We start from the raw sequence: 27,169 nt of genomic DNA, 5'->3' as shown, positions 1-27,169 counted from the left end.
TAGGTTATTTAAATTGCCTTATCATTAGTTTACAAATACAAAGAATATATTTGCCAGGATATTGCAGACAGGCTTTTAACATAGTATTGTCAAATTCTTGGAGACAATTTGAGTCTTCCACTTTACAGAAAATAACCACCCTTTGACCTACTTGAAAGCAGTCCCTCGGTGTCAAACCAATCAGCCAAATCCAACTCCCATTCTGACAGGAAAAAAAATATTTTTTAAGATTTTATTTATTTATTCATGAGACACACACACACACACACACACACACACACACAGAGGTAAAGACACAGGCGGATGGAGAAGCAGGCTCCATGCAGGAAGCCTGATGTGGGACTCGATCCCGGGACTCCAGGATCATGCCCTGGGCCGAAGGCAGGCGCTAAACTGCTGAGCCACCCAGGAGTCCCATGTGTTGTCCCATTTGTTGAATTCAAATAAACACGGTACTAAAAGTATGTGACAAGAGACTTGACAGGAGCCTGTTGCTTAGATCATTCTCAAACTATCCTCTTATCAGCCCTCAGAAGTATTTAAATCCATGCTCCACAATCAGATTTCCAATGGATCAGAGGCTTTGGTGAAGTGAGAGCAAGATAGCTGTGGAAGGGAAGTTGAGAAAGAAGAATTTGCAGAACAGAGATGCTTTTTAGAACAGGTTATCTGTAGAAAAGAGTACACATGGGGATCCCTGGGTGGCGTAGCGGTTTAGCGCCTGCCTTTGGCCCAGGGCGCGATCCTGGAGACCCGGGATCGAATCCCATGTCGGGCTCCCGGTGCATGGAGCCTGCTTCTTCCTCTGCCTATGTTTCTGCCTCTCTCTCTCTCTCTCTGTGACTATCATAAAAAAAAAAAAAGAGTACACATGTAAGGTGAGAATCTGGAAATCGGCCATCTAAAAGCTGTTCATGGCCATGGAACCTCTGGAAGTCTTCCCATATCCCAAGGGGTATACATGCCCCAGTTAGAACACCAATGATCTGAGTTCCCTTAGGTTCATAGTGTGTGCCAGGATTGAGTGGATTAAAAAGTACACTATCAGGGGGCACCTGGTGGCTAAATGGTTGAACATCTGCCTTGGGCTCAGGTTATAATCCCAGGACCCTGGGATTAAGTCCTGCATCGGGTGTCCCACAGGGAGCCTGCTTCTCCCTCTGCCTATGTCTCTGCTTCTCTCTGTGTGTCTCTCATGAATAAATAAAATCTTTTTTTGAAAGTACACTATCAAAGTAGTCACAGATAATGCTAGGAAAAATTTCTTCAAACTTGGAAATTAAAAAAAGAGATGCCATATCCATCAATGTTATATTAGAAGACAATTGCTCAACAATCCCACCTAAGGGTCATCTAACTCTCTAGGAAAAGAACTGATTATTTATTTTTCACTGTTTCTTATTAATTAGGCCCAGACATTGTATACCCCTGTAAAGCTAGGAGTTAGCCTATAAGAAACTGATCAGTTGATTTTTTTCTATTTTTTCTGCATCTAATTTAGCATTAATAAAATAAACGATTTCACTAATACGTGGAATTCGTTTGTAAGAAACAAAAACATATGAGCAAAGGAGAGAGAGAGAGAGAGAGAGAGAGAGAGAGAGAGAGAGAACCCAGGAAACAGACTCTTAATTATAGAGAACAAACTGATGGTTACCGGGTGTGTGTGTGTGTGTGTGTGTGTGTGTGTGTGCATGAAATGGTTGATGGCGATTAAGGAGTGCACTTGTGAGGATCACCGGGTGACATATGAAAGTGTGGAATCACTATGTCATAGACCTGAAACTAATATAACACTATATGTTATCTAACTGGAATTAAAATAAACAAAATATTGGCATGTGCCCACTAACTCTTTGGGTGAGAGCTATGTTTTTAATGTTTAGAGAATTACACGTTGACAGAGAAATATGCACGAAGTGCACAGAAGGTACAAGGAAAGGTGTATGATACAGAAGAGGAGATATGAAGAATACTAGGTGGAGGAAATACCTGAGTTGAGGGGGAGGGGTGCAGGTTATTCTAGACAGAAGAAGCCTCAGGTATAGGAGCACAATGACTGGGCATAGAATGATGCCAGATGATGAGGCTGAGAGATGGGCAGACCTAGAGATCCAGGGCATGCTAATGAATTGGAGATTTACCTTGCATAAAATCAGGATACTTTGAAGAATTTTTAGCAAGGAAATAACATAAGATATATTTGTATTGGAAATACCAATTTTGTCTGAAGAGTGCATACATAGATGGAAGTAAACACAAAGCGACACTAAGTTACTAAGAGATAAAAAGGGTATCAACTAAGCAGTGGCAGTGGGAGTGAGCAGGTGCAGAATGATTTGAGATAGAGAATATACAGGGCACAATGGTTGCTTGGATGTGTGTGTAGGGAAAGAGAGGCAGGAGGTGAGAAAGGCTACAAGTAATATTGGATAATTGATTATGAGGGGGTGGCAAGAAGGAGGAGCCGAACTATATCAGCCATAATTCCTGTTTTGGTCATAGAGATTGTATCAGGTTATAGCAACACATATTCAACATGTGAAACAGAGAAGTAGGGCAAGGAAGAAAGTCCTTAAATTGCTCACCTTTTACATATTTCATACACATTGTAGAATAAACACTTTGTCTCTAGCTCACTCAGAATTCCATCCTTCCTTATGAAATGTTTGCCTATCCAATCTAATTCTGAATCATCCTAGTATACACTACAGCCAAACATAGTTTTTTTCCAAAAGGTAAATCACAGGCAGCCCTGGTGGCTCAGTGGTTTAGTGCCGCCTTCGGCTCAGGGCCTGATCCTGGAATTGAGTCCCACGTTGGGCTCCTTGCATGGAGCCTGCTTCTCCCTCTGCCTGTGTCTCTGCTTCTCTCTCTATATATATATATCTCATGAATAAATAAATAAAATCTTAAAAAAAGGTAAATCACTTCTACCTTTTAACCAAATTTGCTAAATGGAATTGCTCTGTAATGCAAGAAATTGAAAAAATTAAGTAAGGATAGTTATCACGAAAAAAAAGGGGGGGGCAACTAAAGTGAATTCTTTCAAATAACAGACAGATTTAGAAATATAGATATGTGGATACATGAGAGGGCCTAGATACATTGACATGTCTGTAGCAACAAGCACACCCACTGCCCAAATCTTGATTTCTAAGTACCACTCTAATAAAAGGAATCAGAAATTGCTGATTCTAAAGATGGGCTGAGAGAGAAAATACAAGATGACCCTGGAGCATCTTGTAATGTCAGAAAATAAAGTTTTTATTGTTGTTGTTGTTGTTGTTTGTTTTTTTAAATGTGATTTCTTTAGAGGACACAGGAGAAAACCTGAAATAGTCCCCAGTGGCCAAAATGGAATGATCTGAACAAAATAGAATTCTAGGTTGAGATTGACCTTTTTTCTTCTTTCAATACTCTAACAATGCTGCTCCATTGCCTTCTAGCTTGCTTGTTACCAAGAAAAATATGCTCTAATTCTTATCTTTGCTCTTCTATATATGATGTATTTCTTTTGAGGGACTGCTTGTAAGATTTTCTGTTTATAACTAGTTTTTAAAAATTTGATTATGATGTGCTTAGGTGTAGCTTTCTTCATGTTACTTGTCCTTAGGGATCCTTGGGGATTCTGGAGCTTCTTAGATCTGTGGGTTTATAGACTTCATCAAATTTATAAAATTTTGGCCAATATTTCTTCAGTTTCTGTGCCCCTCCCCATCTTCCTCTGGGGACTCAAATTATATAATAAGCTAGTATGTGAATCTGCCACACACTGAGGCACTCCACTTCTTTTCCAGTTTTCCTTTTCGATCCGTTTCATTTTGCATAGCTTCTATTGCTATTTTCAAGTTCACTAATCTTTTCTGCCAAGTCTAAAATGTCATTAATCCCATTCAGGGAAATTTTCATCTTTGACATCTTATTATATATATTATTAACTCCCAAAGAAACCACAGCAGAATTTCTTTGTATAACCTGAACGGCTGATTCTATTATATTCTTCTTAGAAATATATGATATATATAATGGATTTCTTCAGAACTGGTATTTTTCCAGGCACCTTGCCTTCAAAGAGCTCTTCTAGGAGCTGCCTAGAAGGAATATTACAGGCCCATGCATGCAGTTGGAGACGTGCTTTTGAGCAGGTGTACCTATATGTGTGTGTTAAAGGGAAGGTGATGTGAAGTGAGAAGTTATGCTGGGGTTATCAAAGGAATTAAGTCTTGCACTGGTGATGGGATCCTTTTTTTTTTTTTAAAGATTATTTATTTATTTATTCATGAGAGAAGGAGAGAGGCAGAGACATAGGCAGAGGGAGAAGCAGGCTCCCTGCAAGGAGCCCGACGTGGTACTCAATACCCGGACCCCAGGATCATGACCCCCGCCAAAGGCAAATGCTCAACCACTGAGCCACCAAGGTGTTCCTGGCGATGGGATCCTAATGTGTTTCACTCCGGCACTCCTGAGTACAGTTCCTTTTACTTTTTGTTGGTTTTCCTAATGTCTGCCACATGCTGTTACACTCACAGAACCTCAGCAATTGCTCTATTTCCCTTTCAAGGCCCATGACTCCACCAGAAGCACCACTGTCTTTAGTAAGCAGTCCCGAAGCTTTAGTCTCAGTGAAAACTCCACTATTCTAAGTATTCCATTTGTGCACAAAGGATGTGAGGAACCTGGCTATTTTAAGCAGACTGCTCCTACATCCAGTTATTCAGTGAGGCCTTTTGGTTCTGCCTGCAATCTGTATCTTTCCATCCCCATTGCCATCACCCAATCAAATCTCCACAACTTACACGGACTATTGAAATAACCTGGTTCTCTTACTTTTGTTCTCACCCTTCTCAAATTCATTCCCTAAAAAGCTACAGAATGATTGGTGGGGAGTGGGGTGGGGTGAGATCTATGTTCTATTATTTCCTTTGGGAATATTGACTAACTTCTTTTTTTTAAGATTTTATTTATTTATTGAGACACACACACAGAGAGAGAGAAGGGGGGGGGCAGAGACACAGGCAGAGGGAGAAGCAGGCTCCATGCAGGGAGCCCGATGTGGGACTTGATCCTGGGTCTCCAGGATCATGCCCTGGGCTGCAGGCGGCGCCAAACCGCTGCACCACCCGGGCTGCCCCTAAATGTGTTTATTATTTCTAGTAGTTATTTTTGTTGTGTCATTAGGGTTTTCTATATATAATATCATGTCATCTGCAAAGGTAATTTTACTTCGTCTGTCATTTAGATTCTTTCATTCCTTTTTCTTGTCAAGTTTCTCTGGCTAGAACTTCTAGTATTACATTGAGGAGAGGTGGCTAAAGTGGGCATCCTTGCCTGGTACCAGATCTTAGAAAGTTTTCATTTTTTCCCCCATTTTTATGTTAGATAAGGACTTTCCATATATGGCCTTTATTGTGGTGAGTTAGGCTCCTTCTATAGCTATATTGTTGAGTTTTAATGATGAACGATATTGCATTTTGTGAAAAGTTTTCTCTGAATCTGTTTAGATGATTACGTGGTGGGTTTTTTCTTTCATTTTGCTTTTATGGTGTATTATTTTTATTGTATACACTGAACAATCCTTGTGCCCCGGGGATAAATTCCATTGGTCATGGTGTATGGTCCTTTTAATGTGCTCTTTAATTGTTTGTTAACATTTTATTGAGGATTTTTGCATCTGTGTTCATCGGGAATACTGACCTGTAGTTTAGGTGCTCAGAATGCTGGGTGTGTATGTTTTTATAATTGTTATATCTTAATGTTAAATTAATAATCTCATCATTATATTATGACCTTGTCTTTAAAGACCATTTTTAAAAAATATTTTATTTATTTATTCATGAGAGACACAGAGAGAGGCAAGACACAGGCAGAGGGAGAAACAGGCTCCCTGTGGGGAGCCTGATGTGGGACTTGATCCCAGGACCATGGGATCATGCCCTGAGGCAAAGGCAGATGCTCAACTGCTGAGCCACCCAGGCGTTTTTGACTGAAAGACAGTTTTTGACTGAAAGTCTATTTTGTATAATATAATTATACCACCCCCACTTTCCTTTGGTTACCATTTGCATATAACATTTTTTCCCATTCTTTCTTTTTTCTTCTTTTTATTTTTTTATTTTTTATTTTTTTCTTCTTTTTAAAAAAGTTTTGTTTAAGGATTTATTTTTAAGTAATCTCTACATTCACCATGGGGCTTGAACTCATAACCCCAATATCAAGAGTCACACATTCTTCCAACTGAGCCAGCCAGCTGCCTCTCCCATTCTTTCACTCAGCCTGTGTGTCTTTAACCTAAAGGGGGTTGCTTTTGCTAGCAGACCACTACATAATATAATTTTAACCATTCAATCACTCTATGCCTTTTGACTGGTGTGGCTAATTCAAGTATATTTAAAGTAATTATATATAAATGAGGACTTGCTGTTGCCCTTTTATTTTTTTTAAAGATTATTTATTTGAGAGAGAGAGAGAGTGGGAGGAGGGGCAGAGTGGGAGGGAGAGAGAATCCTCAGACTCCCCACTGAGCCTGGAGCTCTGATGAGGGCTTAAATCCAGGACCCTGAGATCATGACCTGAGCTGAAATCAAGAGTCAGCCACCCAACTGACTGAGCCATCAGGCACCCCTACTATTGCCCTCTTTATTGTTTTGTTTTGTAGTTGTTTTGTCTCTCTCCTCCACTATTGCTGTCTTCATTATTTGATGATTTATATCTTAGTGATTTTGATTTTTTTTAAAAGATTTTATTTATTCATGAGAGACACAGAGAGGCACAGACATAGGCAGAGGGAAAAGCAGGCTCTCTGGGGGCAGCCCAATATGGGACTTGATCCCAGGACACTCAAAGGTAGACACTCAACCACTGAACCACTCAGGTGCCCCCTTCTTTGATTCTTTTATCTTTATCTTGTATTTACTGTAGGTTTTTCCTTTGTAGTTAACCTGAGGCTTGCATAGAATATCCTGTAGTTATAAACCTCAGTTTAAAATTTTAGTAGCATATGAAAACTCTACACTTTTATCCTCCCCCATATACTTTGTGTTCCTGTACTCAGAATTTATGTTGTGTATCCATGAGCAAATTTTTCTCTTAACCCTTGTGTTAGGGTTAAAGTAACTTATAAACAACCATTACAGTGTAAGCTTTTGTTGTACATTTACCTTTACCAGCGTGATATAAGGTTTAATGCTGCTGTTGAGCATGTTTTCAGTTACATTTGAAGACTCCTTTAAGCATTTTTTGTAAGGCAAGTCTAATGGTGATGAACTCCCTCAGTTTTTGCTTGTCTTGGAATGTTTTATCCTTTATTTTCAAAGGAAAATTTTGCTGGGTATAGTTATTCTTAGTTGACAGTTTTTTTCTCTTAATACTTTAAATATATCTTCCCATTCTCTCCTTGCTTGCAAGGTCTGTGCTGAGAAATCTTCACTGATAATATTAAAGGAATTCTTTTATATATGCGGAGCAGCTTTTCTCTTGCTGCTTCTAAAATACTATTTTTGTCCTTAATTTTTGGCAATTTGATTGTACATTATGTATCCTGAGGTATTCTTGGGATTTATCCTGTTTGGAAACTTTTCAGCCTAATTAATCTGGATGTCTTTTTCCCTCACAAGATTAGGGAAAATTTCAGCCATTATTTCTTTATTTTTTAAAAAAATTTTATTTATTTATTCATAGAGTCACAGCTAGAGAGAGAGAGAGAGAGGCAGAGACACAGGCAGAGGGAGAAGCAGGTACCACGCAGGGAGCCCGATGCGGGACTCGATCCCGGGTCTCCAGGATCACGCCCTGGGCTGCAGGCGGTGCTAAACTGCTGCGCCACTGGGGCTGCCCCCATTATTTCTTTAAATATACTTTCTATACCTTTTTCTCTCTTTTACTTCTAGGATATATTGTATGTTCCGTAATTCAAACATTGATTTTGTTGACGCTGTCCCGTTAATCTTGCTTTCTTCACTCTTTTTCATTTTATTCCCTCTGATTGGATACTTTCAAATGACCTTTGAGTTTGCAGATTTTTCTTCTTGAATGAATGTTGTTGAAGCTCTCTATTGTTTTCCATTTCATTCATTGTATTTCTCAGTACCAGTATTTCTATCATTGTTCTCTAAATTCCATTTCTCTGTGGAATAATTTTTTTATGGTGAAAAAATTCATATTTAGATTTATAGTGGCTGGACTCAGTTTAGATGATCCCAATCTGATCAAGGTGTTGACCTTGGCCACATCAATGTCATAGAGCTTCTTCACAGCCTGTTTGATCTGGTGCTTATTGGCCTTGACATCCACAATGAACACAAGTGTGTTGTTGTCTTCTATTTTCTTCATGGCTGACTCAGTAGTCAGGGGGAACTTAATGATGGCATAGTGATCAAGCTTGTTTCTCCTGGGGGCGCTCTTTCAAAGATATTTGGGCTGCCTTCGGAGAAGCAGGGTCTTGGGTCCTCGGAATGTAGGTAATGTTCAGATCTTCTTTTTTTGTGACTGTGCATGCCTTTCAGCACTGCTTTCTTAGCTTTCAAAGCCTTTGCTTTGGCTTTGACTTTGGGAGGGGCAGGGGCTTCCTTCTTTGCCTTTGGCGCCATCTTCGTAAAAGAAGTCTCTGTGGAATAATTTTATTCATGTATTGTTTTCCTGATTTTATTGAGTTGACTGTGTCCTTTTGTGTCCTCACTGAACTTCTTTAAAATAATTATTTTGAATTCTTTGCCAGGAAGTTTCATAGACTTCCACTGGGAACTGTAACAGGAAAATTATTCTCTTATATTGGTGGTTTCTTTTCTTGATTTTTTTGTGTTTCTTATAGCCTTACATTGATGACCTTGCATTTGAAAAAGAAGTCCCCTTTTCCAGACTTTAGAGATTAGCTTTACTGGGCAAAGACTTTCACTTACAGTTGGGGGTGAGGGTGCTGGCTAGGTGGGATTTGGAAGCTCCAGCTCTAGAGAGTGAGGCAGTGTGGACTCTCAGCAGCTCTGTCAGCTGAAGATAGTATCAGTAAATACCGTAGAGACCCTTGGCAGCTAAGGCTGCAGATGAACATGGTAGCAGCAAGGACTGCTGGGAGTCCTCAGTGACAAAGAATGCAGTATTGTTTACCTCACTCTTAAAATTCCGCTGTAAGGAAGCATGATTAATTCATCTATATAGAAAAAAACAACTCAACAAAAATATACAATTAAAATGAATAAATTCAAAAAAATAAAAAAATAAAAAATAAATAAAATGAATAAATTCTTGTATTCTTCCTCTTAGGAAAATATAACTGTATTAGCAGGGGTGCCTGGGCCACCCAGTCAATTAAACATCTGCCTTCAGCTCAGGTCATGATCTCAGGGCTCTGGGATTGAGTCCCTTGTCCGGTTCCCTGCTGAGTGGGGAGCCTGCTTCTCCCTTTTCCTCTGCCTGCCATACCCCCTGCTTGTGCCCTGTCTTTGTCAAATAAATAAATTTTTAAAAATCCTAAAAAAGAACTGTATTAGCACATTTTGCTCTGACACGGTAATACTGATCATCAACAATTGTTAGAAGGTGTAAGAGGGATAGTAAAGTATCCTCCAGACTGAGAAGTCACTTTAAGACCGAAAAAATGAAGTGAGCTATTCCATATCATTTACACAGTTTTATTCAGGGTAACTTAATGGCAGTGGGGGGTTGGTGAGGGGCATCAGGCAGATGACCATCCAGATGCTGTGCAGCTACTCTCTGACAAGTCTAGACCTTAATCCACAGATTTTACAGAGTTAAAGTTGTGCCATCCGTGTACCAGAGTGGAGGGAGGGGAAGAAACCCTGTTATCTCTCTCTACTAATTATCTAAAATGGGGTCATCTGTGTGCCAGAGGGAAGGGAGGGAGAGAAAATATGTTATCTCTACTAATTGAAGAAATTTAGGGAAGATCAGAACAAGCCTTCCTGCATTTTGGTCACGGCATACATTAACCTCCAAAGCGCTTGGAACACATAGCCCTGAGGAAGGTCATTGCACAAACACAAACAAGATATGGGGCCAAAGATGGAGTCAGTATTGTTAGCATTCCTACCAACATTATAATGACATCCTTATCTTGTACTGATTTTAAGATTAGCCTTAGTAGAATCACACCTTGCCCCATATATCCTGCCAATGTTAGAGAAAATTTTAGTGGATGCTATGGTAAAGAAAAAATAAACTTCAAAAATCTTCATTGCTCTCTCTAGAACAATTCTACTGTGAGTGTATCTTAAGAAAATGGCTTACAAATTTTTCTGGTTTTTGGAAATGATACTCTAGCTCATCAGTGATATAATTATAATCAACCAGCATGACATTGTGCTCATGTTTTCCTTCTTGTTTAGAAAACGATGTTGCGGGATGCCTGGGTGGCTCAGTGGTTTAGTGCCTTCCTTTGGCCCAGGGCATGATCATGGAGTCCCAGGATAGAGTCCCGCATTGGGCTCCCTGCATGGAGCCTGTTTCTCCCTCTGCCTGTGTCTCTGCCTCTCTCTGTGTCTCTCATGAATAAATAAATAAAATAAAAAAAAACGATGTTGATATTAAATACTCATTCAGAAAAGTCGGCAAATTCTAAGTATATAACTGATGAATTCTCACTAAATATACACATCTGTGTACCCAGAGCCCAGATCCAGAAAGAGACCATAATCAGCCCTGTAGAAACCTCTACAATACTATTACCCTGACTTTGAACAACACAAATCAATTTTTTTGTATTTTTGAGTCATGTAAAAGAAATCATATTGTCTACATTCTTTTATGTTTGGCTTCTTTGGCTCAACATCATCTTGAGATTCAGTGATGTTATTGAGAATAGTTATAATTCATTCATTTTCATTGCTCTGTGGTATTCCACTGTGTAAGCCACCATGATTTAAGAGATAATGCATATATTTTCTTTCCAAAATAATACGCTGACTGCAATGCACTGTACAAATTCCTTTGTGTAAAACAGGTTTTCTGAACCTTGGTATCATTGACATTTTGGAGCACATAATGCTTTGCTGCTAGGGACTATCCTATGCATTGTAGGATGTTTATTACTATCCCTAGCCTTTTAGCAATCTCCTCTTTCCGGTGGTTGTTACAATGAAGAACATTTCCAGAAACTGCCAAAAGCTCCCTGGAAAGCAAAACTGACTCAGGTTGAGGACCATTCATTTGAAGAATGGAACAATTTCATAGACGCTTGAAACTCATATATGTGCTATTAGAGAGAATCTACATAAAAAAAATTCCTCTTGTTTTTGCTTAGATTTAAGCATGTAAGCAAAAGTAGCCCACTCATAAGTAATGCAACAAAGAGCAAAACCCAATAATATTTTCTTTACAATGTGATTTAATTTTGTTTTGTCTTTTATTTAAATTCCAGTTAACATACACTGTAATATTAGTTTCAAGAGTACAATATACTGCATACAACCCCCCAGTACTCATCACAAGTGCCCTCCTTAATCCCCAAGAAACAGACTCTTAACTCTAGAGAACACACTAATGGTTACCAGGATGGAGGTGAGTGAGGGATGGGTTAAATAAGTGATGGGGATTAAGGAGTGCTCTTGAGATACCCCAATACTATTTCAACAAGGGAGGAAGTGTAAATAGCACATTAAAAGAAGCAACAAGGACACCTGGGTGGCTCAGCGGTTGAGTGTCTGCCTTCAGCTCAGGGCATGATCCTGGGGTCCTGGGATTGAGTCCCACATCGGGCTCCCTGAATGGAGTCTGCTTCTCCCTCTGCCTATGTCTCTGCCTCTCTCTCTGCGTCTCTCATGAATAATAATAATAATAATAATAATAATAATAATGAAGCAACAAAGTCAAAGGCTTCTGCAAAGTGTGTGTAATATTTTCAAACGTTACTCAATTTTTTCCAGAGTCACTAGATGGAAAGAATATCCAGAAAGAAATTAATTGAGGGACACCTGGGTGGCTTAGCAGTTAAGCATCTGCCCTTGGCTTAGGTCAAGATCCTGGAGTTCCCGGATCAAGTTCCACATTGGGCTCCCTGCATGGAGCCTGCTTCCCCTCTGCCTCTCCCTCTCTCTGTGTCTCTCATGAATAAATAAAATCTTTAAAAAAAAGAAAATGATTCAGAGCTTTACAAAATAATCTCAACTAACTGTCTCAATCATCTCTACATATATATAACCACATAATGTGCTTTCTTTAATCATCACAATGGTGCTAATAATAAGGTAGGTATTAATACCTCAAATTTGTAAATGGGGAAAATGAGGATTAGGGAGGTTACACCATTTTCTCAAGGTTACACAAGCAATAAGTGGTGAAATAGATCCCAGCTCAAGTCAGTCTTTCAACTACTACTGCTACCACTTCCTTCTGTATATTTCTTAAAAGTTGCCAATTAAAGAACCACAGGGTTTTTAAAAATATTAAATACCAAAAAAATATATATATTAAATACCTGATCTACATGAACCTCAACTAATAACTGCAGCTAAAGTTCTAATCCTTGGCACAGACATACCAGGTAAGAATAAGAGGAATGCATCCTAACACCTGTTCACAATTCTTTGGGTTGCCACTTGTTCCACCTGTACCTATGAACATTCTTGTCTTCCAAAACAGGATTAACAACACACAATATACTGTAAGAGTCCAGTAAAATGAAGGAGGAAAGACTTCCAATCCATATTAGGGGGTCTTCCTTCCTAAATACAGCCTGTTTGAAACAGTATTAACCTGGCTTAATTTATTCTACAAGCATTTACTGAACATTTCCTATGTTCTGGGCACTGAGCCAGACCATGGGACTACAAAGATAAGTGAGAGAAGTTCCTTGTTCTAAAGCATATGGTATGATAGAATTCTAAGATGGTCCTTACAATTCCTGTACTCTAGTGTGCATACCCTGCATTATCCCTCCACTTGACTGCAGGCAGGACCAGTTAATATAATGGAATATCACTGCTGTGATTAGGCTACCAATAAGTTGTCTTTGGGTTAATCAAAAGGGACATTATCCTGGGTGGATATGATCTACTCAAGTGAGCTATTCATAGGAAGGTGAAGTCTGAGAGAAGTGGGAAGGAGCAAACTGTTGTGGAGAGCACCACTTAGCAAGTAACAGAACCAGCCTCTAGATGCTGAGAGCAGTAGCTGACTAACAGCAAGAATATGGGGCCCTTAGTCATAAGACCACAAGGAAATGAACTCCAGCAATAACTTGAAAGAGCTTGGAAGCAGATCTTTAATTAGTTGAGCTTCCAGATGAATATGGAGTCAGCAGACATTTTGATTTTATCCTGGACCCTCAGCAAAACCAGTGAAAATCTGCCAGATTCTTGACCCACAGACACTGAGATAATACGTTGGTGCTGACTGAAGTCACTAAACTTACGGTAATTTGGTATGTTAACAATAGGAAACTAATAAAAAGTGTATAATTCATTCTATTTTTTTAGATTGGGAAACTGATCTGTTTTATTTTTCTGATTATAAAGGTATACTATTCCATATTCATAGCCCCAGATCAGAAATTTATATGAGGCATGCCTGGGTGGATCAGTGGTTGAGCGTCTGCCTTTGGCTTAGGTCATGATCCCAGGGTCCTGGAATCGAGTTCCACATTGGGGTCTTGCAGGGAATCTGCTTTTCCCTCTGCCTGTGTCTCGGCCTCTCTGTGTCTTTCATGAATAAATAAATAAAATCTTAAAGAAATTTATACCAAATACATTCTTAATTCTAGAGCCAATCATTTTTTTAAAGGTTTTATTTATTTGTTCATGAAAGACACACACACACACACACACACACACAGAGAGAGAGAGAGAGAGAGAGAGAGAGAGAGAGAGAGAGAGAGAGAATGGCAGAGACACAGGCAGAGGGAGAAGCAGGATCCATGCAGTGAGCCCGATGTGGGACTCGACCCTGGGTCTCCAGGATCAGGGCCTGGGCTGAAGGTGGTGCTAAACTGCTGAGCCACCCGGGCTGCCCAAGCCAATCATTATTAAAGAAAGAACTCTCATTCTTTTTTGATTGTATCTAAAAAGATCAAACACATTGTTTTACAATCTTTCTATGCTGCAGTATTGTATGCATATCCTTCTATACTATTTCATGTTCATGTTATCTTTAAAAATCAAGAAAGATAAAAGGTAGTACTTCCCAACGGTGTCCTACACATCTACAAGGTATTTTTTTAAAAAATATTTTATTTATATATTCTTGAGAGACAAACACAGAGAGAGAGAGGCAGAGACACAGGCGGAGGGAGAAGCAGGCTCCATGCAGGGAGCCCAATGCAGAACTCCCGGGACCCCAGGATCACTCCCCGGGCCAAAGGGGTGCCAAACCACTGAGCCACCCGGGAATCCCCCTCTACAAGGTATTAATCAGTGTTTCAAGAATAAAAGTGTTTGAGAAACACTACTTACTATATGTTCTCTATGGAAAATCATGATATCCATCAGCATATTAAAACTACAGGAGGGCAGCCTAGGTGGCTCAGCGGTTTAGCCCACCTTCAGCTCAGGGCATGATCCTGGAGACCCAGGATGGAGTCCCATGTCAGGCTCCCTGCATGAAGCCTGCTTCTCCCTCTGCCTCTCTCTCTCTCTGTCTCTCTGTCTCATGAATAAATAAAATCTTAAAAAAAATAAAACTAGAGGAAATCTGGTAACAAAAAAAAAAAACATTTTAATTTTGTTATTATTTAACACACAGTTATTTCCTACCAGGGGAACACTCTTCCTCCTGCAAACCTATTAACAGAAGAACATCTTTTCATTAATAATATGAATTCAAACGACGGAGATATCTAAACCACTTTTGGATGAAATAAGGTAACACATGTATCTTTCAGTTACTTTCCTAGAGTCTAAGATGTTGAATTAAATTATGTGGACTCCCAGGTCTTTGACTTTGATTAGTGCAGAATTAATGAAGAGGTAAGGGTAAGGGTCCATTTAATTCCTATGGTATAGCTCTCAACATAATGTAATTATACAATTCACCTTTTAAAAATTACTTTTATGAGTCTCCAGATGAAGGGACCAGACCTCACAGTACCATCATCAATACAGTGTTATATTTATGGCAATGCATTTTAAACAGGATTTTTTTTTTTTTATAAATTAATTTTTATTGGTGTTCAATTTACCAACATACAGAATAACACCCAGTGCTCATCCCGTCAAGTGTACCCCTCAGTGCCCGTCACCCATTCACCCCCACCCCCCACCCTCCTCCCCCTCCACCACCCCTAGTTCATTTCCCAGAGTTAGAAGTCTTTATGTTCTGTCTCCCTTTCTGATATTTCTCACACATTTCTTCTCCCTTCCCTTATATTCCCTTTCGCTATTATTCATATTCCCCAAATGAATGAGAACATACACTGTTTGTCCTTCTCCGGTTACTGTGGCCAAGTTCAAAAAGGGTGTTGCCTGAGTTCTTCTCTGGGATTTTGATGGAATCTTGTCTCACATTTAGATCTTTCATCCATTTTGAGTTTATCTTTGTGTATGGTGCAAGAGAGTGGTCCAGTTTCATTCTTCTGCATGTGGATGTCCAATCTTCCCAGCACCATTTATTGAAGAGACTGTCTTTCTTCTAGTGGATCGTCTTTCCTCCTTTATTGTATATTAGTTGAGCATAAAGTTCAGGGTCCACTTCTGGGTTCTCTGTTCTGTTCCATTGATCTATATGTCTGTTTTTGTGCCAGTACCACACTGTCTTGATGAACACAGCTTTGTAGTACAACCTGAAATCTGGCATTGTGATGCCCCCAGATATGGTTTTCTTTTTTTAAAATTCCCCTGGCTGTTTGGGATCTTTCCTGATTCCACACAAATCTTAAAATAATTTGTTCCAACTCTCTGAAGAAAGTCCATGGTATTTTGATAGGGATTGCATTATACGTGTAAATTGCCCTGGGTAACATTGACATTTTCACAATATTAATTCTGCCAATCCATGAGCATGGAATATTTTTCCATCTCTTTGTGTCTTCCTCAATTTCTTTCAGAAGTGTTCTGTAGTTTTTAGGGTATATTTTGAGAACCATTTGAATGGTAAATGGTTCTCCAACCTTTTATTTTCAGGTTGTAGGTGTCCTTCTGTCTAAAATGAGTCTCTTGTAGACAGCAAATAGATGGGTCCTGTTTTTTTATCCAGTCTGAAACTCTGCGCCTTTTGATGGGGTCATTAAGCCCGTTCACGTTCAGAGTTACTTGAACTTCTTCTTAAAGGGGAGTTTTAAGAGTCCCCCTTAAAATTTCTTGCAGAGCTGGTTTGGAGGTCACATATTCTTTCAGTTCCTGCCTGTCTTGGAAGCTCTTTATCTCTCCTTCCATTTTGAATGAGAGCCTTGCTGGATAAAGTATTCTTGGTTGCATGTTCTTCTCATTTAGGACCCTGAATATATCCTGCCAGCCCTTTCTGGCCTGCCAGGTCTCTGTGGAGAGGTCTGCTGTTACCCTAATATTCCTCCCCATGAAAGTCAGGAACTTCTTGTCTCTTGCTGCTTTAAGGATCTTCTCTTTATCTTTGGAATTTGCAAGCTTCACTATTAGATGTCGAGGTGTTGAACGGTTTTTATTGATTTTAGGGGGGGATCTCTCTATTTCCTGGATCTGAATGCCTGTTTCCCTTCCCAGATTGGGAAAGTTTTCAGCTAGGATTTGTTCAAATACATATTCTGGCCCTCTGTCCCTTTCGGCGCCCTCGGGAACCCCAATTAAACGTAGGTTTTTCTTCCTCAGACTGTCATTTATTTGCCTTAATCTGTCTTCATGGTCCCTTAATTGTCTGTCTCTTTTTTCCTCAGTTTCCCTCTTTGCCATCAACTTGTCTTCTATGTCACTCACTCGTTCTTCCACCACGTTAACCCTCGTCGTTAGGACTTCTAGTTTGGATTGCATCTCATTCAATTGATTTTTAATTTCTGCCTGATTGGATCTAAATTCTGCAGTCATGAAGTCTCGTGAGGCCTTAATGCTTTTTTCTAGAGCCACCAGTAGCTGTATAATGGTGCTTCTGAATTGGCTTTCTGACATTGAAGTGTAATCCAGATTTTGTAACTCTGTGGGAAAGAGGGCTGTTTCTGATTCTTTCTTTTGAAGTGAGGTTTTCCTTCTAGTCATTTTGCTCAGTGCAGAGTGGCCAAAAACAAGTTGTATTGGAACACGGGGGAGTATCACTGGTCCGTCCAGCTGGTCTTCTGGGGGAGGGGCCTGCTGTGCTGATTTTCAGGTGTCAGCACTTGGGGGAGCTGCTCTGCCCCTGCCTGCTGCAGGGCTCAGCGGGGGTTGTTTACCCCAGGGAGGAACAGCAGCAGTTGCTATGGCAACTCTGGAAGCCTGGATTCAGCCTCCGCAGGAACTACGGGGCTCGGGGCTCTCGGCTCTCGCAGGGCCTGGAGGCTCCGGGGCGGGGCCGCTGATGTGCTCAGCTCGGGGCAGGAGCGTCCTTGCTGTCCTGGGCCCTCCCGGCCTCTGCCTGTCCCGGGGGAGGCCGGATCCTGGGCTGTGTCCCGGCGCCCTGTGCTCCGGGGCCTGCGCTGTGGGATTCGCGCTCCCGCCCTGCAGCTCCCTCCCTGGAGCCGCTCCCGAGCCCCTCCGAGCTGCTCCGGTCGGTCCCTCCGTGCGCGCTGCAGCCCTTAGGGAGCTCGGAGCACTCTCCTGCGCTCAGGTGTGTGTTAGTGTCCCCGGGAGCCCGAGGGCATCCCCGCCCTCCTGGGTCCTGCTCCACCTCCCTGCGAGCCCCTTTCCGCCCGCCCGGGAAGGTTGGTGCAGCTCCTGCTCCTCCGGGAGGGACGGGGCTCTCCTGTCCTGGGGACACTCGCCTCGGCCTCAGCCCGGCTCCTCGCGGGGCCCCTCCCCCTCGGAGGCCTTTTGTTTCTTTATTTCTTTTCCCCGTCTTCCTACCTGGATAGAAGCGTGAACTCTTCTCACTGTAGCGTTCCAGCTGGTCTCTCTTTACATCTCAGGCTGAATTCGTAGATTTTCAGGATGGTTTGAAGGTTATCTAGGTAACTTGGTGGGGACAGGTGACTTGGGGACCCTGCTCTTCCGCCATCTTGCCCCTCCCTCCTAAACAGGATTTTCATAAACTGGTATGCATTTGGAGGATAATCAGGAAAGATGGCAGGTTATTCTTGACATTTTAAACAACTGCAATAACACATTTCTGTGTAGATATAGAGGATAGAAGGATCAAAGCATAGCTGAAACAGGCAAGCAGTCTTTGGCTCAATAAAAGGATATAATTCCAAAAAATTAAAGCCTTCCATAAGTGAACTGGGTGTGTTATATTCCTTCTCTGGCTATATTTAAGTAGAGGTTAGATGACAACCTGCCTGAGATATTGTTGGGAAATTTCGTACTCTCAATTTCATACTGGTGAGTTCTAAAATCCCATCAGTCTTCTACTGTGAACTAAAGAGTCTTCAATCAAGGCCAAGTAGCAACAAGTCCCTGCATTAAGAGGCAATCCAGGTTGGTGATCAGAGATCAAGAAAAGAACGGTGTTCTTTCAGGAAAAACCAATTTTGGAGATTCATGTGCTTTGGGAGGCAATGTCTGAACAGAAAGTATAAATTAAGCTATAGTTCTGTACACCAAGAGCTATGAACTAAATTGTATCCTCTCCCAAAATTCATATGTTGAAGCCTTAACCCCTAAAGTGACGCTATTTAGAGATACGGCCTTTTGAGAGATAGGTTTGGATGAGATCATGGAGGCAGGAGTGCTCATGATGGATTTGTGTCCTTATCAGAGAAACCAGAGAGCTTATCCTTGTGAGAACACAGTAAGGTGGCCAGGAAAAAAAGCTCTCAGCAGAATCTGACTACTGGCACCTTGAGCTCAGACTTCCAGCCGTTTGAACTCTAAGAAATAAATTTCTGTTGTTTAAGCCATCCAGTCTTTGGTACTCTGTTGTAGCAGCCTGAGGTGACTCAGACACCAAAGTTCTACTAGCTCAAGGCCTGGGAGGCACCTAGCCAGTGTGCAGACTATGTCAGAACACACAAAAATCTTTAGGATTGTGCATGAACTGTTTGAAACGTTAACTTTAAAAGTAAGGCTGCCAGTTATTTTACCAGCAAAAAATGGGCTTATTGAGAAATATCAGAGAATTGCAATCCAGGGCAAGAAAGCAAGGTAGTGTGTCAAAACCACAGACTAGCCCCAAGAACCCAGAAGAGGAAGATTCTCTTACAGGGAAAGTTGGGAGGGCTGTTACCAACAGCAAGTCCACTGGAGGAAACCAGGAGATTGAGTATAATGGCTTTTCACCGGTGGGGCTGTTGAAGCTTGGGAGAGAACATTTCTCCCTCCTGCTGGAATAATGCTAAAGCAAAGCAGCATGGACTTGCAGGGTGTGTCTCTTCCCATTGGGTTTACAGGTGCCGGGATGTGGTGGGGCATGAGACCTCCCCCTTCTGGCTTCCTTTTATTAACTCTCTCAGAAATAACACAAGTTGTAAATCAATAGTGGACTGATTGGACTTATTTCATTGTTAGTTAAATCCATCTGGGTCTCCCCAAGAAGGAGAAAGGCATAAGGTCTTCAGGGTTTCAAGGTATTCCTCTTCTTTCAAGGAGGACTGAATGCTCAACCATCTACCAGGACAAAGTATTCTAACTATATTTGTTCTCCAAACTGGTGCGGCAGCCCTGCCTGTTAGTTAGCTTTGTAGCTGCCAAGTTACAAAGTAAGATGTACCGTTTCACAAAGTCTCACGACAGTGTAGCTTCCTCCTTCTGCACATCTTCGCCTAGCCTCGAGCCACTATCCCTACTTCACACATGAAGTTCTGTGATTCTAGCTATCAGTTCATACTCGCCCTGCTGGAACCATGGGCCTGCATGTTCCCAATACCGCCCTTCCCGCGCATCACAGCCTGAGCTCTCCAGCAGCTTCGTTAGAGTTCGGAAGAACAGAACACGTTCGTTACAGTGCACGTAGCACTTTCCCGGTTCTGGATTCCAGACCGTGTCGGAACGTGTCCATTTCTGTACCTGGTGAGGACGCCAGGAATCATTCCAGAGGAGCCCTCCTTACAAAAACCCCGCGCATGTAGGACGGCTTGCCCGACTGGGCGGTGTCGCAGGAAACAGCGCGGCGGGCTTCCGTTGCGGCGGTCCTGGGGGATGACGTCCTTCCGGCGCGCGGCGAGGTCCGGAAGCCCCCGCGGCTCCAGAGACCCGGAGGCCCAGCCCGAGGTGGGCGGGGCGCTGCCTGAGCCCTTCGGCGCGGGCCGGGAGCTAAGGCGGGAGCTGAGGCGCGGGGCGGGGCTTCCTGAGCGTCCTGGGGCTGCTGATTCCGCTGGCAGCCACCGCAATCGCAGTGGCTGCGGCGGGTACCTCCGGCGGCCTCTACAGCTGCGCTCGGATCCTCACCTCCTCAGCGGCTCCAGCTCCAGCCGCCCTTACAGCCCTCGGCGTCGCCGCTGGCGCCGCCGCCCGACCCGCAGGCCGCCGCGGGCCGCGGAGCCCATGAGGGCGCGGGCCCCGCCGCCGCGTCCGCGGCGTCGCCGTCGCCCCGGAGCGTCCCGAGCCGGCGCGGGCATGGCCGCGGCATGAGCGAGGAGCCGCCGCCGGAACCGGAGGACAAGACGGCGTCTGTGCCCGCGGCGGGAGCCATGCCGGAGAAGCGCCCGGGCGCGCAGGCCGCCGGCGGCATCTCGGTGAGCGCGAGCGCGGGTCCTGGCCGCGGCGCTCGGCCCGAGGCCCCAGACTAGGGGAGGCTGGGCGGGGTTGGGGTACCGGGCTGCAGGGCCGGGGCGCGGCCCGGGGCTGAAGTGCAGGGCCGGGCCGGGGCCGGGGTGCGGGGCTGGGGCACTGGGCCAGAGCTAAGGTGCAGGGCCGGCGTGCGGGGCGGCGGCCGGGGCGGGGGTGCGGGGTCAGGGGTGAGGTACAGGGCTGGGGTGCGGGGCGGCAGCCGGGGCGGGGGTGCGGAGCCAGGCGCTGCGTCCCTCGGGGCTTGGGGAGACGTGCAGTGTCCGCGTCGGCTCCGGCTCTAGGAAAGCCGGTCCATTCCGGGCTCAGCCATTGGACTCCTTCAGTGCTGGACTTTCCTAGCGCCGCTGGTCGGCTGACGGAACTCGGTGGTGGTGGGGGTGGTTGTCGTTTCAAAGAACGCTAGACACGGGGCTGAGTATAAGTAATTTAGTTCTTTCGGGAATTTGCAGACGTGCGACTGACTGGCCGAGCCTAAATAGATGTGTGTGGGCCTTTGGGACCGTGGTCCGGCCCTCCGCCAGGGAAGTGGGCGATGCGGGCTGGGCAGCGCCTCGGCTCCCGCCTCCTCTGGACGGTGGGAGGGCGGATCTCGGAGCTATAGCCGCGGCTCTGGAGCCCTGACTTCACGGGCCTGCGTTCGGGAGAACAGGCTTGGTTGGTGGCGCTGTCCTTTGCTGTGGTGAAGTAAGCCTAGAGAGCCCGTCACTTCTTAAAGACCTTTTTTTTTTGTCTTGTCTATTTAGGACAGGAAATATAGCAACTGACCCCGAGAAAACTAGAAATTTTGATAAAATTAAATGTATGCAGTTTCAGCAGACATACCTCTATTTGCTTTTAACCAATGCTGCATGATTATTGTTTGGTGATGGGAGTCCCCATTAGTAGAATTGGGGGTCGGCGGTGAAATCGAAGGAGCAGTAGGTTGAAGAGAGCCAGAAGAGCTGGTTTCTAGTCTTAGTTCTGTGGGAACCAGGCTGCACTATCAAGGTCCCGACACAACCCTGCTTCTCAGTGCCTGATCTTTCTGAGAGCTTAGCAATGTTGTAGGACCCTCCCTTGCTCAAGTGAGGTCTTATTTTTGAAAAAGCGTTAGGGGTTCCTCATTTCAAAGAAACATTTTGTAAAGAGAATTTTATTTGGGGGGGGAGGAAATTCCAGAGAATTGGTTTTTCTCGTTTTGTTTTTAATTATTTAAAAAGTAGATTTGTCATCTCCCCCCACCCCCCAAACTAAACCAAACTGCCAGGTCCTCCTTCTATCCTTGAATTGACAGACCATAATTACCAACCAGAGGCCATGCTAGTAACATGAGAGGTAGCCTCCTTCATCTCTCTCTGTGCCCACAACATTGAGTGCATTACTAAGTCTAGCAGATTTTACCAGGCCAAGATTTTAAGTTATTTTCTTCTCTGCATCCCTGTGGTTCATTTCCTCAGCATTTTGACTTAGATTCTGACTTATCTCTTGGGGCCTTTACTTACATTATCATTGGCCTGTTGTCCATAATGTCAGCGTGACCTCACATGTAAATATGATAATTACTGCTGTCTTTAAATTTTTTCATTGGCTCCCTTTGGTTTATAGGATAAAAAAAATAACCTGGCATGTTGAAGCAGTATAGCAGAGTGATTAGGTGAGCATGCTTGGAATCCCATTTCCTGCCTTTTATTACCTGCATAACTTTGGGCAAATTACGTAACTTTTCCCAACTAATAATAGTATTTACCACAGAGGATTGTAAGGGTTACTGTAATCTTGCATTGAGTAAGTTCTCAGTAAATATTAGCTGTTATTAGTTCTCAGTATTTTTGGCATGAATGATTTATCAGAATATAGAGGTGATCCCTGGCAGTCATTTACTAAAAATTAAAGTTGCTAATTTTATGTGCTTAGAGCTGGAACTTTTGAGGGATGTCTACTCAAGGAAACTTAGACTCTTTCCCTAATTCCTTCCCCTGATGCTAATCAGAGGTTAGAGGCACAGGTACATTTCTGTCCAGTTCCTAGTCTCTGAAGATGTACGGAGTCACTATTAATAAATGGTAATGAATACTGTCTTGAGTTTTCTTTTTATTTTTTTAATATTTATTTATTCATGAGAGACAGAGAGAGAGAGAGAGGCAGAGACACAGGCAGAGGGAGAAACAGGCTCCCCACAGGGAGGCTCATGTTGGGGACTCGATCCCCGAATCAGGATAATGCCCAGAGCCAAAGGCAGGTGCCCAACCGCTGAGCCACCCCGGTGTCCCAGAGTTTTCTTGATGCTTGCTGTACTTAGTGAAATGACTAGCATGGGCAGATGGCAGAGTTCAGACACTGGTGCTTTTGGGAATGTATGGTGGCTGGGAAAACAAATGAATGCCTTTAATCATATAGGTTCATGTTGTATGCTGGTAGCCCCAAATTATGCATCTTTCCTGCTTGCACTTTCTGTTTAGTATCACTTCTAGGAGCTATGTTCTCCAGCCTCCATGACTTGATTTCATTTAATGTATTGGAATTTCCTTACTGCTTGATTCTAGTGACACTCATGGTTTCAGGTTCTTAGATGCTAATAATTATGGGGAAGACTGCCCAGTGCACAGGGAACCTGCCGACAACTTATTTCAACCTTGTTTGGCCAAAAGATGTATTGACCTGCAGAGATTGGTGGAAAAATGTGTTGACTTGAGTAACAGAAGGGAATCAAGTATTTGCTCAAGAGATCATTGCCTTGTAGAAAAGGGATCTGTGTTTAGCAAATAATTTCTTGTTTTATTATTCCCTCTTTTCTCTATCCTTCCCTAATCATGTGTGTACAAACAACTTGAGGTGTTTTATCAGAATTGTTTGCATTATCGTTAAATGTATATTTTCCATTATACTTAGCCTTTGTGGCCAGGTAAGGGAAAATATTTTTTGGCATCATTTACCCATGAACATCTGATGAAAATAAGGATTTGCTACAAAGAAAACCCAACTAAGTTTAGCATACTATTTCAGGATGTTCTTGGACTCCCAGAAGCCAGTGCCTGGAAATGGGTTAAGAGCCCTGATACAAGGCCTCTTAGGATTAATATTGTTCTGGTGACATTTGATGTCTCAGAAATTGATTTTCCTAAGACTCTTTTGGGGAGTTTTCTATTAAGGCTAATTTTGATTTTTGAGAGCAAGAATATTATTTATTATGTAGACAAAACAAATAATACTGAAGAGCAGCTTCAGGTTAAAAAAAAAACACTAAAGAACACCTGGGTGGCTAAACACTAAAACAACTGTGTTATGTTTGTAAAAAGATAAAAGAGGTTCTAGGAACATATTAGAGAACAATTAACTTTAAGCTATTTTTTTTTAAGGTTTTATTTATTCAGGAGAGATGCAGAAAGAGGCCCGACCTAGGCAGAAGAGAAGCAGGCTCCCTGCAGGGAGCCCGATGTGGGACTCCATCCCACAACCCCAGGCTTATGACCTGAGCCACCCAGACTTCCCAACTATAAGCTTTCAATTCTTTCTTGACACTGTTAGGGAACAGTATGATCATTTCAATAACAAAATAGTACTGGGACATTGGCATAACCACTTTTCTTGAGTAAATTATAGGAGATAAGGGGAGAAACTCAAAGCATTTGTGAGCATTGTTAATATTGCAATTTAGAAAGGCAAATAATATGTGGTGCTTTCAAAGAAACATTTATTATATTTCATATTAAGAATTGTACAAATTTCTGGTCAGTTTACTATCATCACAGTTAGCCTTTGTCATAACACAGGGTTATCCTTGCTGCTGTGTTGTTCTCAGGCCTGGTATAGGCAGGATTTTGTAGACTGCTTCTTAGGATATTTGAGCATCCTTTCCCACCATTTTTCTTACTAGATTAAATCTTTGAAGATATGGACTACAGCTGTGCATCTTTTAATCTGAAGTAGTTTAGGAGACGATCAATAAAAATCAATAAAGAAGTTATTCAATCTAGTTTTAAGCCAGTTTTTTGATCTTAACAATGACATAAGCTTGTCTTTTAGTTTTTTTATTTTTTCTTTCTTTTTTTTTTTTGCTTATCATTAATTTTTATATAATGTGCTTTGGCATTATACAACAAGTTGGGGAGTGCTGGTTTCTATTCTCTGAAGGTTTTGTGTAGTATTGGTAAAATAATTATAGAACTTTATGCCTTTTAGGCTGGGGTAATGTAGTTGTATAACAGTCTGGGCCTACTATTTGATTTTTTTTTCTATTTTACTAAGTTGTATTTTAGTAGGAATTTGTCCATTTCACCTTCAAATTAACTGGCATCAAGTTGTTCCTAATAGCTTCTTAATCCTTTTTAAACTACTATAAGATCCTTACTGTTTTTATTGTTGACAATGGTAATTTTCACCTTATCTTTTAAAAAAGTAATTTTCTAGGGTATTCTAGTCATTAGTTCTGCAAGTGGTAATAATTTTGTTTCTTCTGTATTTCTGTTATATGAACTAGAATATCCAGGGAAAGGTTCAGTAGTAATGGTAAAAGTACACAACTTTCTCTTCATAATACATTTTTTTCATTGTTAAGGATGCTGTAACTATATGTATGAGATAAATATGCTTTATTACATGATGGAGGCATCTTTTTATTTCTCATTCTTGCTTGCATGTGTTCTCCCTCTCCTCTCCCCTCCTTCCTTCCAGTTCAGTGTCTCATAGAACCCTTACCAGGTTACGAAGTCTGACGCATGCCCAGGAGAGATTGTGGCATAGTAAGGGCATTGCTTAATGAGAATTGGAGAGAAATGTGTCATTAATACCTGTAATCAACTGTAATAAGTAACCTGCTAAAACATGTAATATCTGTGAAGTTATGTCAACTTTTCTTTAGCTGCCTGGCTTTTTAATACATAGTTCTCTATTTGCTTATATATGTATATAAGCATATATAAGATTATTTTATTTTATTTATTCATAGAGACAGAGAGGGAGAGAGGCAGAGACATAGGCAGAGGGAGAAGCAGGCTCCATGTAGGGAGCCTGACGTGGGACTCGATCCTGAGTCTCCAGGATCACGCCCTGGGCTGCAGGCTGCGCTAAACTGCTGCGCCACCAGGGCTGCCCTGTATTTGCTTATATTTCTAAAATACTTTTATTGAAGTAAAACTGACGTAGTAAAAACTATGTTTAGAGAGTACAAGTTTGTGTTTTGACATGCGTATACACTTGTGAAATCATTACCACAATCAAGATAGGGAATATATCCATTACTCCCAGAAATTTCCTTGTGCCCATTTTTTTTTAAGATTTTATTTATTCACAAGAGACACGCAGAGAGAGAGAGAGGCAGAGACACAGGCAGAGGGAGAAGCAGGTTCCATGCAGGGTGCCCGACATGGGACTCGATCCCCGGTCCCCAGGATCAGGGGCTGAAGGCGGCCCTAAACCGCTGAGGCACCCAGGCTGCCCTCCTTGTGCCCATTTTTACATCCTCTCTCCACCTACCCCCCAGGCAATCATTTATCTACTTTCTGCCACTATATTATTAATTCTAATTTTTTAGCTTATACCCTTTTTGGTTTTGCTTTCTTTTCCTCTGTATAAATTATTTCGAGATTTATCCATGTTGTATATAAATCAGTGCATTCCCATTCTTTAGTGCAATAGAATTGCTACTAAGTAGTAGCATTCCATTATATGGTTGTACTACAATTTGTCCATTCAGCATTAATGAACATTTGGTTTATCACCAAGTTTTGACTAGTATAAATAAAGTTGCTATAAGCATTTGTCTGCCAGTCTTTGTATGGGAAATACTTTTATAAGAGTGGAATGGCTGAATTATATGGTAGGTGTATTGTTTAAATTTTTTTAAAAAACTGCCAAACCATTCTATAAGGTTATTGTGCAATTTTACATGATCACTAACACTATGAGAGTTCCATTTCTTCAACATCCTCGACATTTAGTGTAAGCTCTTGTAATAGATCCTTAATAGTGGTATCGTACTGTGTTTTAATTTGTATGCCCCTATGGCTAATGATATTCAACATCTTTCCATAAATTTGCCATCTTCGTATCCTCTTGGTGAAGTGTCTGTTTAGGTCTTGCCTATTTTTGTTGTTGTTAGGATGTTTATTAAAATAGATTTTTGAGAGTCCTTTTATATTTGGGATGTGAGTCCTTTATCAGATATATGCTTTGCAAATATTTTCTTCCAAGCTGTGTTTTTAGAAGAGCAGTTTTTGATTTTGATGAAATTTATTAATTTGTTCTTTTATGGATAGTGTTTTTGGTTTTAGATTTAAGAAATGGTTATTTAACTCATTATCATAAGGATTTCCTTCTATGTTTTTAGAAGGTTTTTTGATTTTATAATTAGGTTTATGACCATTTTGAATTAGTTTATAATATACAAAGTCAAAGTGTGAATGGAAGTTCATTTTTTGTGTATGGATAACTGATTTTTGCATGATTTGTTGAAGAGACTTTTTTTTTTAAGATTTTATTTATTT

The 27,169-nt window shown here is 41.8% G+C and overlaps 1 protein-coding gene across 3 annotated transcripts in view; it reads left to right on the top strand.

Moving 5' to 3' along the window:
• Positions 1 to 20,455: 20,455 nt before the first annotated feature.
• The window catches only part of MFSD14B (major facilitator superfamily domain containing 14B), a 76,076-nt gene continuing 69,362 nt past the window's right edge, over positions 20,456 to 27,169 (top strand). For 2 of the 3 annotated variants that reach the window (XM_055309929.1, XM_055309928.1), the window contains exon 1: positions 20,456 to 20,653. In XM_055309929.1, coding sequence (XP_055165904.1) covers positions 20,546 to 20,653 — 108 coding nt within the window. In that variant the 5' untranslated portion in view covers positions 20,456 to 20,545. The remainder of the gene's footprint in view (positions 20,654 to 27,169) is intronic. The other variant, XM_055309930.1, reaches the window with a different exon arrangement.

This window comes from Nyctereutes procyonoides, unplaced genomic scaffold, assembly GCF_905146905.1.
Source record: "Nyctereutes procyonoides isolate TBG_1078 unplaced genomic scaffold, NYPRO_anot_genome, whole genome shotgun sequence".
Classification (NCBI taxonomy): domain Eukaryota; kingdom Metazoa; phylum Chordata; class Mammalia; order Carnivora; family Canidae; genus Nyctereutes; species Nyctereutes procyonoides.
Note: the sequence above shows the minus strand (reverse complement) of the source record. Positions and strands in the feature narration are given on the sequence as shown.